Raw genomic sequence first — 16,401 nt, 5'->3', positions numbered from 1 at the left:
CAAAACAAGAAAAATGTATGACAAAAAATAAAGGGTTGTAAGAACTCTACAAACTACAGCGTTTTTCTTAACTCTGCTAGACCTAGAATAACCAAATAAAAAAAACATGAATGAATAATCTGACTCGTACAAATTTGGACAGTGCTAAATTTAAGACGCAGCAATAGTTGTCCAAAGACAGGAACTTGCAACAACAAAACTAAAATACTTTTCTCTTTTTTTTTTTTTGCATTTGTTAATTATTATTTTACTTCACCACACATGATGTAATGTACACACATTGCATTTCATCTTCCAAGACAAGTTTGGATCGTAACAAAAGACAAAATAATCGGTCACTGTATATACTCACAAGTCAAGAATTACCATTATATATAAAAAATGAAACACATCAAAGGACACATGAAAAGAACAAAAACTCTAGATTTAGTTTATGCTCCACTTCTAGCATTTACGCCTATGCATGGACATTTAAGGTGGGAGGTACTGTTTCAGAACAAAAGAAGAACAAAAAAAAAAGAGATCAAAATTGCAAAAAGGTACCCAGACAACAGAAATGGTCCCACATGAACAGACTGCAAACTGAAAAAGTATACAAAATTCTAGCACATTTCCCTTACTTGTCAAACTGAATTGAAAAACATTTTCCTGCCATTTCTTCCATAAAGCAAGGCATAAATTATACCAAAGGAGACATTTAAAAAGCCGAGGATGTAATCGATTTTCTGAGTTCCAGACTTTTCAGGCAAAGAGCCAACCATAACACAGTCTTTGTCAAACATTTTCAGGCTCAATCTGCTTGCTGTCAAACAAAGTTGAAAACAAAAGCTGAGCCTTAAACTGCTTATCGAAAACAATTGTTCGCCACAATCATCTCTCAATCCGCCAAAATGAGATGCACATTACAGAAACGTTAGCTGCAGAACTGCACTCTAAAGAAAAAAGTTTAACGCACTTTTTTTTTGGGGGGGGGGGGCCTTGAACCCCATCAAAAAGTGGATATACATGCAGAAATTTAAATGATTTGCACCATTTAGAAATTACACTTTCAGCAATATGTGCCAGATCAGACCGATTTCTAGACGGAATGCTTTGCTTGTCAAAGATCTAACACCGCATGAAGTGGGACAGCCCTATGGAGACACATCAACACATTACCCAGTACCCAGTAGTCGCAAACAAAAATAATCTACGGTCACTAAACCAAGCATTTGATCAAAGTGATATACAAACTGAGCAAAAATTTAACTACGAAATAAAGCAAAATAAAGGTGTACGGTAGGACAATTCTGTCAAATTTTTAAAAAGCCAAAATCGTAAGGGAACAGGATGGAGAATCCCGATGAATCTGATAAAAGAGAGTAACAGATGGACATTACCTTCTAATAAAAAAAATCAACTTCCCCTGAAGTAATGCTTGTATTGAAACAAATTCTGATGATCAAAGACAATGTTCAATACTGGGAGTTCACTCACAATGTGTATAAGAGTTAAATATCCAAAAAATCACCAAAATGATGGTAGAAACGTGCAGCATAAAGAGTGAAGAAAAAAAAAACAAAGTGACCATTTAGCCCAATAGATCCAATAAATGGTACCAAGGAAGAAAAAATAAAACGATAGGCGACATCTCCAAATGAGACTAAAGTTTCTGCATTCCAACCCAAGAAATCAGCAGAGAAACATGGTGAGGGCGCAATAATATCCTATCCAAAAAAATGTTAACCCTTCGGCCCATAATGTAATAAAATATTCAAATGTGCACAAAAAGAAAGTGTTTTCACTGGATTTGTCTATAATGCAGAAAGCTTATCAGCAAGGAAAGATGAAATGCTTTGTGCTAAAATAAGGAGTCGAAAACATTGACATAAAAACATTTTTTCCTTATCCCTCTCTTTTCAGAAAAGAACATCCTGACCAAAATAATGTAAATGAATTTGTATTTCCTCTCGGAAAACTTCTAAATAAATTTTCTCCTTTGCAGGTTTTCTACTTTAGATTCTTGACCATTTCAACCTCTCAGTCAATGGAAGGAATAAATGGAGTAGTCAGACTGAGGGTCAAAAACTGTCCAGCCATTTCTCTACGACAACACCCTCTCCGGCCTCCCCCCCTACCTGGTGAGTGTTGTCCGAATGACAACAAGACCCTTGTCCTCAAACTTTTTTAAAACTCATGTCCCAATCTGAGATGTCGCAAGACAAACCATTCACTAAGGAACAAAAACTTTTCTTAAAAAGATGGCATCATCATATGCAACAAGACTCTTGCATCAAAATACAAGTCATTTTACTTACTGTTCATGCGCATCAATATGAAGGGCACAATGACAAAATGGTGGCAATGACGATGAAGATAAATGATGATAATAGAAATACAAGACTTTACTAGCTCTGTACAAAAAAAAAACCCAGCCTTGCACTACATTCAAACCACCATGTGTGTGTGTGTGTGTGCGTGTGAAGATGAATGACGGATGGAGATGAATGAATTCCTCAACACTGTCTAACAGAAATGCATCCAGTGACGAGAGCACAGGCATATTTATATGATACAGGGCCCCTGTCACACTATGATCACAATGGAGAAATGACAAGGAAAAGAGGCAGGTCGTAGAAGTGTGAAGGGGGAGGGGATGGAAACGGAGAGGGGGAAGGGGGAGGGAAGAAGACCAACAGTCTTCAAAACACAAGTCAGCCATCTGCTTTTGGAGGCGTGAACCATCCTGAAATGAAAAAGAGAGGGGGGGGGGGGGGGGGGTTAGAAATTTGGACCCTCATAATTCATTCTTGAGGAGCTAAACAACTGAACAGCACCCAGCACAACCTTTGTAAAAATTTAAAGAGCCTTCAACTCTGCTTGTCTTAAATTTCAGCACAAATATGAAAACTAACACAATAATCATCATCCATATGTCCTTTAAAAAAAATTGAACAGCTAAAAAAAAAACACATAAAAACTACAGGCAACCCTTTTATCAACAAAGTTACATGTACAGGCAACAGAAGAAAATTATGAATGAACACAAGGAGTAGAAGTAAAGACAAAGAAACGTAAGATAATTGTACATTAATCCTCTTTTTCTCTTTTTACCTGCACAAACTGAACAGGCACCAACACTCACCATTCTTTTCGTGAATCTGTACAAGGGATTTGAAAGACTGTTGTGCTCTTGCTAACGAGTACTGATTCTGAAATAAGAACAAACAAACAAAAATTTAATTTGAGTCCACTCTTAACCCTATCCGTACATCCTGGGGTCATTTTGCACCCCCGGGGTTGTATTCTTCACATTTTGAAACTTTCAGTACTTCTCAAAAAATCATTTTGACAGACTGCTATGCAAAGCGTACGGATCCGATTAACGAAGAAATTTCCTTTGGAAAATGGTAACACAGACTTCCCTACGTCGTATGGATACCTTAGTAAAACATGACATACGGATAGTGTTAAACAGAAAGAAACAACAGCAATAAAAATAACAGCAACAACACAATATTGCTTTTTTTTAAGTGACATATAAAAGAAATTGTATGCAGACAACACAAGACAACTAGGCTACAAAGGCAAAGGTAGACCCAAAAAAACTTAGCTGGATGGTGTCACAAACGTCCTTCAACAGAATAAAATATGCCATCCACCGAGCCCTTGACCAAAACTTGCACTACCACTTCTATCTAACAATACAAGAGGAAGGAAAAAGTAAAAAGAAAGTAAGTATTTTAAAACTTTTGTAGAGGTGGAAACCCTCAACCCCAAGCCACAGTCAATTCCTTGTTCAACTAAGTTTGCCATTAGAGGGATTAGATCCCTCCCTCTGTACTTCAGGACTTTTTTTTTTCGGCAAGCAGCAAGTGTTTTACAGTGCTCACAACTGCATACGGTCATATTATGTACGCATGGAACAACTAAAACATTTTCAGTTGGTAGGAAATTCTGAATTTGCTCAGGTGGCGGCCGAAGCCTACTCTTATTGACTTTGGACCACCAAGGGATCTTCAACTTGCTCAATTTGCACTTCAGGACCGCCCAGTGTATACTTCCATATATTGTGCATTACAGGACAGTTCACTCCTCAATTCAACATGCTTTCAAAAATTCTTAAAAGATGCCAGTGACAACATCTACTGTCTAGCACAGCGAACAAATTTTCAGATCCAGAATTTTTTTTCATAAATATACGAGGCATCAATATAAAAATCAGGCTCTCATCAAATTAATGAAATCAATTAAATGTATTTTTCTGCCAGTTTGAAAATTTTTATCAAATTTTCGTTTTTTGGAGTAACGCCTCTAATGCCCACATAAAAATTGTTTATTTAACGCGCACAAAAAGATTAGTTTCACTTTCTAAATACACTCAAGCTATGGAAGTCACCTAACTTTGGCGGCCATTTTCTCGCTAATTAATTTTTCCTCTGAAACCAAGCAACCCCCACCTCCTTCAATCGCAAATATCTTGAGTTCTATTCAAGATAAAAGGGTATTTTTTCTTCGAAAGCAAGACAAATGAACAAGCTTTATGAAGATACCAACAAATCCACATCCCCAAAAACTGACAAGCCCGATTCCACCGCGTCTAGGCACATAAATATTCTTCATTAGAAAAACATGTACATATCAAAATTCATACAACGAAAAGATTTCCATGCCCTGTCATTTTTGCTCTGTACTAGATTGTATATACAGGCATTTCACACTATTTATAGGGAGTGATATATTGTACATAAAGAGTAAGAGTAAAGATGGTTTGTAAGAGAACTTCTATGAGACAGGGATCACAGTGAAATTTTTCGACAACCCCTGAACTTCGGTCTGAAGAAGAGGGAAAACGTCAGTTCCGGTTCACCCCCAATCAAAGGAGAGTGAATGTTTTCTTTACTGTTCGTGACTTTTTATTTCTCCGAGTCGTCTCACTCGCATCCGGTCTACGATAGGCCGAGGTCAGTCGAATCCGCAGATCGTGGGGCGCCTTAGGGCCAATCTCAGGCTACTCAAGGCCTATCGCAGCCCCACTTAAGGCCGGGGCGGAACGACCGCCAGCCCGGTTAAGACCACGGAGCAGATTTAGGGAAGTTCTCGCAACCGCGGATAATCACAGTTCCGCAGAAAACTGTGATCCCTGGCTTACCATTTTCTTCAGCAACATTACAAGCATTTGTAAAACTTCATGTGGACTTTCAAGGACAATTTTTGCAGAGTAAACCATTGTGCAATGCACTCAAAGATGGCCTGAGACCATAGGACTGACCAACAAACTGCGGAACATTACCACCAACCAAGAAAAGATTGCCCTCTACATCTGGCTAATAATGCATACAGGGATGCCAAATGATTTTTTTTTAAACAAAAACTGAAAATGAGCGGAGCATCACACCTCACCTAAAATGAACCTTGAAAAATCATTAAATGAGCAAACAAAAACATTTCTCTTAGCATTCCCCTTTCCTTTGCAAGTGTATGAAAAAAAAACGGAAAAAGCCGGAAAAACCAGAGATTTGGCATCCCTGTGCATACAACATATGGCATGTCAGCAGCAAAAGCAGGAACGCGGGTGGAGAATTTTTAAAAAGAAGATAGGAGGAGGAGGAGGAGGAGGAAGAGGAGAAAAAGGAGGAAACGTTCTCTGACAATCTCACTTTTGTCGCCCCAAACTGAATGCGAGCCTTCCCTTTGACGAGGGTGGCAGAGATCTGCAGGATGATGGACTCGATGCTGTAGGCGCTGCTCCAGCCCTGCTTCGTCAGCAGCTCCATGCAGATGGCCCCGCCTCCCAGGACATAGCCGCCCGAAACCACTGGGTTGATCACGCGGACAAACGGAGGGTCAAAGGGGAACGACTCCTAGAAAATGAAATCAAGTGCACGAGTGTATCACTATGGCAATAATGGAGGCAAATGCAGGAAAACTCACAGCAAAAGAGACAGTTCACTTTGGTTAGAGCAGAGAGGCACATCAACACAGTGAGGTACATTTAGGGCAAGGGAAAAGCAAGAGATGAATAGAAAATCGACAGGGGGGAAAAGCAAGATATACAGACAGAAACAGTTAGTTTTAGCAAGTGTTTTACGGCACTTGCAACACAAAAAGGTCATATAAATGCCAATGATTAGAGGTGTTACAAGTGAGTAACAAACACAAAAAAGGAGGGAAGATAAAGACGTTAGATGGGAAAGAAAAGCAAACCACACCAGAGCACCCACCAACCACCCACAGACAGAATCAACAGGGGGAAAAGCAAGATATGCAGATAGAATCAACAGGTGGGAAAACAGCAAGATATGCAGATAGAATCAAAACGGTGAGATAGGAGGGGTGTGAGCTGGTAGGTGACAGCGTTGGCTTTGTGGGTTCGCACTCAGGCTATAAAGGAAGAGGAAGGCCACACAAAAGGTAAATCGAGGGTGTCAAGAAAACCCTTAGAAAACATAATTTCACAACTGAAAGAGCTGCGGAGCTGGCCTACCATAGAAAACTGCATCTCCCTCGATGCTTTACGGAAACAGAGGATGAAAAAGTAAAAGCAAATAATCAAAAGGGGGAAAAGCAAGATATGCAGATAGAACCAACAGGAGGAAAAAGCAAGAAAGGCAGACAGAATCAACCCAGGGAACGAAAATAGGTACGAAACAATTCCAGAAAAAGGAACTTCAGAACACAGAATGTTCAGACAAGGGGAAACAAAGAGTAAGATTTTCAATAACATCAGTGAAAACCGGATAAAGTAAAACTACATATGACCAAAGACGGATGACTCCAATAAATGAAATCCTTTACGCAGAATAAGAGACAACATTTAAAAAAAGGAAAATACAAACATAGCAGATTTTTCTTTAATTACCAGTTACTACATGCATAAATCGTATAGCATTGCATAGTTTTTGTTCATTACAGAAGGACCAAAAGCAGACGGCATTGGGGGGGGGGGGGGGGGCTAGTGGTTTTATATCACAAAATAAAGATTCCAAAATCTATATGTAAGCAATAGCAGCACTACCTGACATGAAACAAAAGTTGACATGAAGTAGAAGCAATATTCTCTGCTAGGACTAAACAGGAAAATTGCAACAGTATGTGACAGTAAGGAAAACAGCTAACAACATATACCAGTTTTCAAATTGTTACTAACATCTTTATGCTTCTGTTCTATCACAGTTTTACACAACCCTATCATTAACTGAACATAAATGAAGACCTTGCATTTAAAACAAAAACATATTTCTAACATTTTTCAAATTTTGTTGATAACCACTGTGGAAAGTTTCATTAAGATTTAAATGTAACACGCAAACAATATGGGAAATAACATTGAATATGGCATGTTAATCTTAGGTTTACAGGTAAAATCCTTCACATACCATTGATAACAAAAGCCAGCACTGTGTACACTTTAACTTACTTTGAAAGTGAAGTTGAGGAGAATGTGGTCTTTGCCCTCTTTCTCTTTAAACACTTGCATGTCTGTGTAGAGGGCACTGTCTTTGTCAACTCTGTAGACGCATGGTACAGAACGTAACATTTCATCATTCATTAACAAGCACCAAAAAAAAAATTTTTTTTTTAACCAAAAAACAATTTCTTTCCATCACTTAAATTTAGCTCAAACCTTCTATGACAATGCCATTTATCAGTAAAAGAAAAAAAATATCAGTCTCGTGGATCAACCATAAAACAAAAACAGAATACTGCCATAATTTCGAACAGAATAAATGAAACTACATTACCTTCCTCAACAATACTTTTCCCACTGACTTATATAAAAAAAACTTTCACCTTACAGAATTAAGTTATGAACATTCACGTGTTGCCCTGAGCACACGATGAGAATGCCCTTTAAAAAATAAATGACACAGGCGGTACAAAAAATGCTTAACGTACATCTCCCAATCAGCAGCAAACCAACACAAAGAAGCCCCCTAAAATCCCTCTTAAGTCAAGACTTTTACATTTGTAAGCACAGAATTAACAGTCACTGACTCATGGAAATATTTTAAACCATTCTCAAAAATTATTACTGATAACTTACCCTAAAAGCATCTTTTGTGCTCATTACTAAACAAGAAAGCACATTCGAAGCTGATGTGTTTGAGAAAACGACAAGGGTCACAAATTAAATATGTCAGATGTGAATCTAAATAATTTAGCCAGCACAAGTCTTATTTCATAGCTAAACAAATAAAAAGGCAAATAGCTCGCCATTTCATGAAGAATAAAAAGCTGCAAGATGATAAGGAACTTACTTTTTTAATCTGACATTCCACTCATAGAGGCAGTCATTGACTAGTTCTATTGTGTAGATCTCTGTGGAGATGAATATAGACAGAATGAAGACACATACAATACTGTTATAATCATAACAGAACACCCTCAAAATCATATTCAGATAAAAAGAAAAAAGGTGTTCGAAATAAAGAAAAGGGAACTGTCAAAAAAAAAAAAGAAAGAAAAGACGGGAAATACTGTGGGATCCAATTCACTGTATATATAGTTTCAAAACAATATGCAGTCTGAAGCTTTCTATTTTCACTCGAAGAAAATCATAAGGGACTCAACTGACTGACCAAGCACATCCATATGGAAAACATCTTTCTGGGTATTCTTTGTCTTTCAGGGTGTTCCCCCCCCCCTCCCAAATCTCAGTCGCTTTATGACAATTACTCATGCTTTTCCTGAAAACTCGAGCAGGTACCAAGTTCAAGCACCATTGGTTCTAGCACAATAATTCCAAGAGTATTAAAATGAAATAAGACAAAATTTTTCGGGTACAGAAAGATTGTTGTTAATATTGACAACTCTCAAATTTGTTTTGATCTTGGTGCTTATTTTCCCCTTTTGTTTCCATCTTCTTTTTTTCCCCCTACATTATGTGAAATAAATATTCTCTACGCTCTTGCATACGCACCATCTCCAGCTGGTTTAAAGAAACAGAAAAAAAGGAAAGATAATAAGGTGATTCAGTTTCCAATGACTTGTGGGATGATATAAGAGCTTCAAACAATATCGTTAACGACAAAACAGCTAGTCGCTGCTCCGAAAAGATTTTTCTTTAAATTTCTACTCAGGAGTCTTCGTCCTAAAACACACTGAGACAACTCATCTTAAAGTGTATCTGCCATATTGCTCAACTTTCTTTGTGAACATATATGTCCACTGACCACTCCACCAGATCAACAAACCTTTCTTGAAGCTGTCAGATTTGTAGATGTCACGCAGCTCTTTCATCAGTCTGTCTGTAGCTTGGACAGAACCCACCACTGATCCCTAAAACAGAGACCAAAATGGAAAAATCAGAATGATTACTTTTACACTATGTGCAACAAGTCAAATGAGGTAAAGTTGCTGAAAATGTAACCATACAAATCTTCAAAAATGTAAGTTCTGGAGGTGTTATTCGATTAACACGTTATGAAAAAAATGCATGGTTTGAAAAGTAAAATACTAATGTATGTGAAAACGGGGACATCAGCAGTTGAAAAACAATTTAACAGGGGAGGTTTCATCACATAGTGTTTTCCAAGACAACACTCGAAAAGATTTTTTTTTTAAACCAACATGGGGGGGGGGGGGATAAAATGAGAGCTGCGACAGGAACAAGACATTCATTCTTTTACGAAAAAACATAAAACATGTGAAATATCAGAACTTAAATGTTCCATTGCGACAATAAATTCAAACATCTAATAAAACATTCTGAACATTTTTATGAAAGGGGGGGGGGGGGGAGGGGAGGTGATACTTCACCAAATTTTTTTGTCACTTACATAGCAATGACATAAGTTCATATTTTACAGGCATTATAAGCATGGAAGAATCTCAGTGTCACAAGTCATCTTGTTCGATTTTCTCTGCCTCTGTGTTCCCTTGTAAGAGGAAAGGGGCAGCACTTTATACTATTTGATCCACACAGCAACGACAGCTTTTTTGTCGAAATGACAGTTCATCAAGCTGATTTGAAATGATTTCAACATATTGAAAGAAATGACGCTCCATATCTGTGTTATAGCACTCTGTTAATGTGTTGATGTTTGGTGCACTTGGTACATGAATCTGCCAAACATGGGATTGCAACCAGTCGGTGAACTTCACTATATCTAATTATGTATTAAAACGGCTGCCATTTTCTTAAAAATTGACTGAGATGTAAAAGAACAGCACCAAAAGTCTCAGGAAACATAGACCTTTCATCTGAAACAGATAAATTTGGCTTCTTTGAAAATTTAGTTTCTGGTACTTACTTTACGACAGACAAACCAGGGGCTTATTTGGGAAAAGCTTCAGTATTTAACTGTCACGGAAAAAGTGACTTACCTTGAGGTAAGACTGGCGCTGATTCTGTTTTAACCTCTCCAACACAGCAAGATTTTCCACATCAATTCCATCTATTTCTTCTTTGGCTTTTTGTTCATTACTGGGAAAGCATAAAATGGTTAAAAGTGTCTGTCACAAACAACATTTCAACAGAACGAAGACAACAGCAGTCAAAAAAAGAAACAAGAAAAAACTCCTTGGAAAGGTAGAAACAATAGACTATGTACAAGGGCAATCAAGTACTCAAACATTTCCTGCTCATCAGACTACAGCTGCCAGATTACAGTAGTGGGGGAAAAAAAGGACTTTCTTTGTTATATTTTCAGAAGCAAAATAATCTTCATCAAGACTATTCCGAGCTCTTTTCTCAGATCACCAGCACAGCTTAGAAGAACAGTGATCCTTTCTTTGAGTAACAATTTGACCAGACCATCAAAGTATCCATCAGACCTGCTCAATTTGGACAAACAAAATTCGCAGTGAATTTTTAAAGTGTGGCACAAATATCACCAAAAAATGTGACAATATCTGAGCTATCGGCTACACCCACCCTCTAATCCCTTTAAGATTTTTAGACTACTGAACTTGAGAACATAGTCTAAATCAGCCCACTGACTTGCAAACAGCTCTCCAGTATGCCATTGTGTACAATAACAAAAAGACAGTGAAGCCAACTAAACAAGCAACTAATCATTTACTCACAACCTGATGTCGAACTTCTGATCCTTTCTTTAAATACAGCACTTTTCAGCTACTTGTATGACTTCAGGATCACTATCTAATGATACAAAACGAATTTTATGGTCTTCCATCCAGTATCTCTCAGATAAAGAACAGCTTGTATCAAGACACTATTCTTTGCTCTCTAAAACACAATACACCTCGAAGCATTGCTAGAAAAAGTCTTGCTGTGGACAAATATATGTGCCATCCACCAGTACAAAAAGCTATGGGCACCAGCTTCTCCTGGTTACATGTTCGTACAAAACCACAATGCGCACCAACAAAGGTGGAACTAAACTCTTGTGGTGCCTCATATAAGACAATAAAGAATGCCAACGCTAGACCAAGGACAAAAGTTAAACTTACCTGTGCCCATCTTCCTCCATGTCATAATGAAATTCATCTTCTTCATCTTCCTCATCAGAAACTGTTTCAGCAGGATCCACATTCATTTTCACAGAAATTCCCTGGAAAAAAAAGACAAAATGCAGGTCTAAGCTGATATCACTACTTCAAGATGAAAACCCGGATTCAGAAAAATATATAATTGCAGCACAAGAAATGCAAAATCTACTGAAAAATGAATATGTGAAATTTAAAAGTAATGAGCAAAAACCTGCTTGAGTATCAGGAGTGAAAATGTACTTCAAAATGCTGTAAAGAGACTGACTTTAAGGGGGGGGGGAGCTACAACAGAAGGCTATCTCGCTTATTACTGGACCAAATTTTACCAAATTTCACACATATAACAAGCATAGTCAGGAGTCCTAAAATCCGCAATCAAATTTGAAAAAAAAGTTTTGTTTCCATGTATACGCCGCCCATATGGATTTTGTTGACATGTCTTACGTAATGAATACCTCACTTATCGCTCATGGAAATTGATTGGGTTTTTTGCCTGCGTGTTAACAAACATTAGATCTAAAGATTTGTCTGTTGTTTTTTTCCTAAACAAGTTAGAAAATTTTTAATGAATTTTTTTCCTGAGGTGGCATTCAAGTTTGCAAAAAATCCGTGAAAATCCACACTCCAGACACCACCAACTCTTCCATATATCAAAAATTCAACAGACAAAGTTTTAGTATTACATCTTCTCTTCAATCTGAGAAAATTTCATGAAGATTGGAAGAAAAATGGAGGAGTTATTCAAAAAAGTACGGAGAAAAGTCGCGTTTTTAAAAAACGGCCGATAAAGAAAAATAAAATATTGACTTTATGAGGAAATGGTAGAGACAAACATGCCCGGAATGGGAAAAAATACGGTTTTTCAGGGGTTCTTATGCAATGAAATAGTTCTAGGAGAGACTGAGGAAGCTAAAAATGCCTACATCTCAAATTCCATAATTTTGAGCCGAATCGGGACTTTGGGGGTGTAGCCCCTCCCCCCCCCCCCTTAAAAGAAAGTTCAAACTTCATTCTCTACACGACACGGCTAAATAGCAAAACAGATCCCTCTGTCTGTGTTCTGTACATCAATCTTCAGTCAAAACGACTTACCTTGAGATCGAAAATAACATTAAAAAAAAAAAAAGAGGCAATGATTAATGATCTTCTACACTATTATGCCAGACATCTAACTGACAGTTTTCATTCTAGAGAAAAATAGAGTCAATGTGTAAGACTTTTCTAGTATATTAACAAAGAACCAAGCAACAGGCTAATAGCATAAATATATTTACTCCATGTAAGATCTATCCAAACTATCTCCACACACTTTATACAGAGACAAAAACCAAGTCAAGGACATGACTACATAAGATCAAGTATAGAAAGTAAACAACAGGACCATAGGACTATGGCAAAATTACACACCTTTTCTGATAATGCATCATCAAGAGAACAGATTTCAGCAGGCACTTCCAAGTTGTGTGATCTACATAAACCCTCCACTAAAAGCTTAGTCTGGTACAAAATCTGCAAGATAATTTGGGAAATAAGACATTTTCAAATCAAAAGCAACATGACTAGATCTCTATGAATTTTATCTACAATATTTCCATTTAAGGTAACACAACTCTATATTTTACCAAAAAGTGCTCAACTTTTCCTTCGTGAAAAGCAACTGCAAATTTGTTGAAATGTATTCAACAATCTGCAAAACTTGTCTATCCAAACACGAAGTTGTACAACATGAAACATGGGAAAATAATCTCCAAAATACAGTCCATTCTACATAAGCAATGGAAGCAATCCAAATCACGTGAATTGACCAACGGACTTGATCTCACTTCAAAGAGAAAGCCCGAATCCCCAATATTATTTCATGTCTTTCACTACCCATAAACAATGGACCAGTTGTCAGGCACGTCCGGAGCGCCACCCACCAACTACTTGTGCATTTTGCAAAGTTGTAAGACACTTATGAATTGTGCTATTGATCTAGCATGCACTATAAAATCTTTTTTTCCTTTTCTTATCATTTGTATCACATGGGTTTTTCTTTGCTTGGTGGAAATTTTTCCAGAAACCGGTTACATATTGAGATCTTAACACCACCAAATGACAATACAGATGTCCAACATTTTAAAATTAAACATTGCAGTGTAAAAACAATACATTTAATAAAACATGACTACGTCGTCAATACAATTAAAGAGTTGTTATGACTCACATTGAACTGTTCTTGCTTTGTGTTGGCCAGCTCTCCCACAACATCAACAACACTGGAATCTTCACTATCACTGAACCATATGGGTGCTGACTGAGGATATGTTTCCTACAAATAGAAATATCACCAATAGCAAATGATTATTACAGTAAATCAAAAGGCTACAAAACAATTTATATGTAAACATGGTAGTGGTAGAGTATATGTAAGCATGACTGCAAAGTTCATCACTCACTAAAAAAAAAAACTGCTATTCAAAAGTTATGCACTCCTGGCTTCTCTTATTATCTACAGCATTACTGAGGCAACAAAATTTTTAAAAAGAATTCAATAACAAGACAAGTTCATAAAACTTTAAAAGGGAAAAAACGTTCTTTTTCCATTTCTTGCACACAAAACAGTGAACTTTTGATAAAAGTTCTTGGCAACCAAAATTCTGTCAACCCCCTACCTAAGCTACAACCCAAATTACAGTATAAACAAAACAGAGCGTCTTTCCTACCATGGTCTCCCAGCGAGAAAGGGCGGTGACGTAATTATGACAGTTGTCTATGATTGCCTCATTCAAGACAAGGAACAAAGGGATTGATTTGAATACCGTTCATTATTCAGTGTTATGCACCCACAAATAATACAAAGAGAGCTAGTAAAGATGAATTCTACAACCACGCTTCAAAGTATTCTTGTTCAACATCCTGCAAAAGATATTAACATCCTGATAGGAGATATGAACACCAAAGTTGGCACAGACGGTACTAGATCTGATGAAGAGATGGGAAAACATGGACTTGGAGAGGCAAATGACAAAGATGAAAGATTCAAGAACTTGTGTGCAGTAAACAGTATGGTAATTAAAGAACCTGTTTACCCCTCTCTCTCTCTCTCTCTCTCTCTCTCTCTCCCCATAAACTCCTTTACCCCCCCCCCCCCCCAAGAGGATACGCAAAGCGACCTGGGTGTCACCCGACCATGCCACAGAAAATCAAATGATCACGTCTATGTCTCACAAAAATATTGGAGAACAATGGAAGACGCCAGAATGTACAAAGGGGCTGACTCTGAGTCAGAATATCAACCCCTCATTGGGAAATTTAGACTTAGTAAAACTTAAGAAAAAAGCTCTGAGCAGCCCAAAAGAACAGACCAACATTCAAAAATAACCTGCAGAAAGGCAAGACCATCCATAATTTGAGTCACGACGCAGTGGAATCAGGCGCACGTCAATTTTTGGGCATATAGAGTTATAGTTATCATCTTAAAAATCGTTCATTTGCCTTGCTTTAAGAGCAAAATATATCCATTTATCTTGAATAGAAGTCGAGATATTTGCGATTGAAGGAGGTGGGGTCTCCTGGTTTTAGATGTAAAATTTGCGAGAAAATGGACGCCAAAGTTTGGTAAATTCAATAGTTTGAGTCCTTGAAAACTGAAAATTACACATTTTGTGTCTTTAAACAAGGTTCTTTTTAATAAAATTTATATATGGAAATGTGTTTTCATACGAACATAAAAGGTGTTTAGCCAAAAAACAAGATTTCCATAAAAATTGCCAAACTGGTGGAAAAATGACTTTTTCTTTTTCTTCGATTTCCGTATTTTGACGAGCGCCTGACTGCACCACGATGCCTCATATTTGATTTGGCTTCGAAAAATAGATTTCATGTGTCGTCACAATTATGAGAATTGCTGTAAAAAGGGGAAGTAGACCAGGAAGACCCCTTTGGACAACCATCAGGGACATGTATAATGCCACATGCACAGAACTAGGACAAAAGGAATGCCAGCACAAAGAATGGATCAGCTCTTAAAGTCACATGACAAAATACCAGTGAGGAGGGAAAAAAATAGAAAGGCTGAATGCATGTAAGAGAAGATTCACCAAGGCAAACGCTCAGGAACAATATGAGCAACCAAGAGGTGAAATTAAGATAAAATTGAGAAAGGACAAACACAAGTTTACAGATGTTAACAGCTTGAACAGCAGAGTAATCAGTGTTACAATGACTCTCCAAGAAAGATGAATCGGCAACGGTAAAAACTACAGAATAACACCGGTCAATTGCAGGTACAACATTCAACAGAATTGTCGTCCACAGCTATAAAATTAAGGAGTTCGCCTCTCTTTCAATTGGTCCCGGATTCAAATCTGAATAGCAACGGAAAATTTACTTCTTTAAAATGTTCTCCTTTCACACCCTTTCTTACTCTCTAACAATGTTCTGTTGTCTGCTTTCGTCACTTTCTGCCTCTACCCCTCACCTCCTTTGCCCCCTCTTCTGGACTCCTGACTCTTTCTGTAGCCTTTCTACTGCTACTCCTTCGCTCCTTACAGCTGTCTTTCAGCCACACCCTTGATCTTATGGTAGGTAAGATCTACTCCTTGCCTTCTCGGACAAGGGTGAAAAATCTCGGAGGTCTCGTGTAGAAGTTGCACACATTAAAGAACGCTTGGTGGTCCAAAATCGATAAGAGTAGGCTTCGGCCCCACTCGCGCAAAATTCTAAATTTCCTTCCGACTGAAAACGTTTACTGTGTCCCGCGGGCTCATATGACCTTATATGCAGTTACTTTGCGAGTGCCGCAAAACACTTGTGCATGAAAAAGACCATGGACCTACACCTAAGAGACATCAAAGCAGGATTCAGAAAGAAAAGATGATGCCGGTCTAGTTGAAGTTCCACTGCGATGTCTTTAATCTATAAAGGCTTAGGACTGTCACTGGCCATTTAAAAAATGCTCTGGTGATTCTTGGTTGTCGGGGG

At 37.8% G+C, this 16,401-nt stretch overlaps 1 protein-coding gene across 2 annotated transcripts in view; it reads right to left on the bottom strand.

Moving 5' to 3' along the window:
- Positions 1–208: 208 nt before the first annotated feature.
- Positions 209–16,401, bottom strand: part of LOC101850020 (ubiquitin-conjugating enzyme E2 Q2) — a 19,692-nt gene continuing 3,499 nt past the window's right edge. For both annotated transcript variants that reach the window (XM_005103697.3, XM_035971156.1), the window contains exons 2-11: positions 13,643–13,747; positions 12,844–12,945; positions 11,398–11,498; positions 10,309–10,408; positions 9,177–9,261; positions 8,241–8,301; positions 7,400–7,490; positions 5,640–5,843; positions 3,125–3,191; positions 209–2,725 (exon numbers count right to left, since the gene is read on the bottom strand). In XM_005103697.3, the coding sequence (XP_005103754.1) occupies positions 2,694–2,725; positions 3,125–3,191; positions 5,640–5,843; positions 7,400–7,490; positions 8,241–8,301; positions 9,177–9,261; positions 10,309–10,408; positions 11,398–11,498; positions 12,844–12,945; positions 13,643–13,747 (948 nt within the window). In that variant the 3' untranslated portion in view covers positions 209–2,693. The remainder of the gene's footprint in view (positions 2,726–3,124; positions 3,192–5,639; positions 5,844–7,399; positions 7,491–8,240; positions 8,302–9,176; positions 9,262–10,308; positions 10,409–11,397; positions 11,499–12,843; positions 12,946–13,642; positions 13,748–16,401) is intronic.

Source organism: Aplysia californica, unplaced genomic scaffold (assembly GCF_000002075.1).
Source record: "Aplysia californica isolate F4 #8 unplaced genomic scaffold, AplCal3.0 scaffold00386, whole genome shotgun sequence".
NCBI classification, from domain to species: Eukaryota; Metazoa; Mollusca; class Gastropoda; order Aplysiida; family Aplysiidae; genus Aplysia; species Aplysia californica.
Note: the sequence above shows the minus strand (reverse complement) of the source record. Positions and strands in the feature narration are given on the sequence as shown.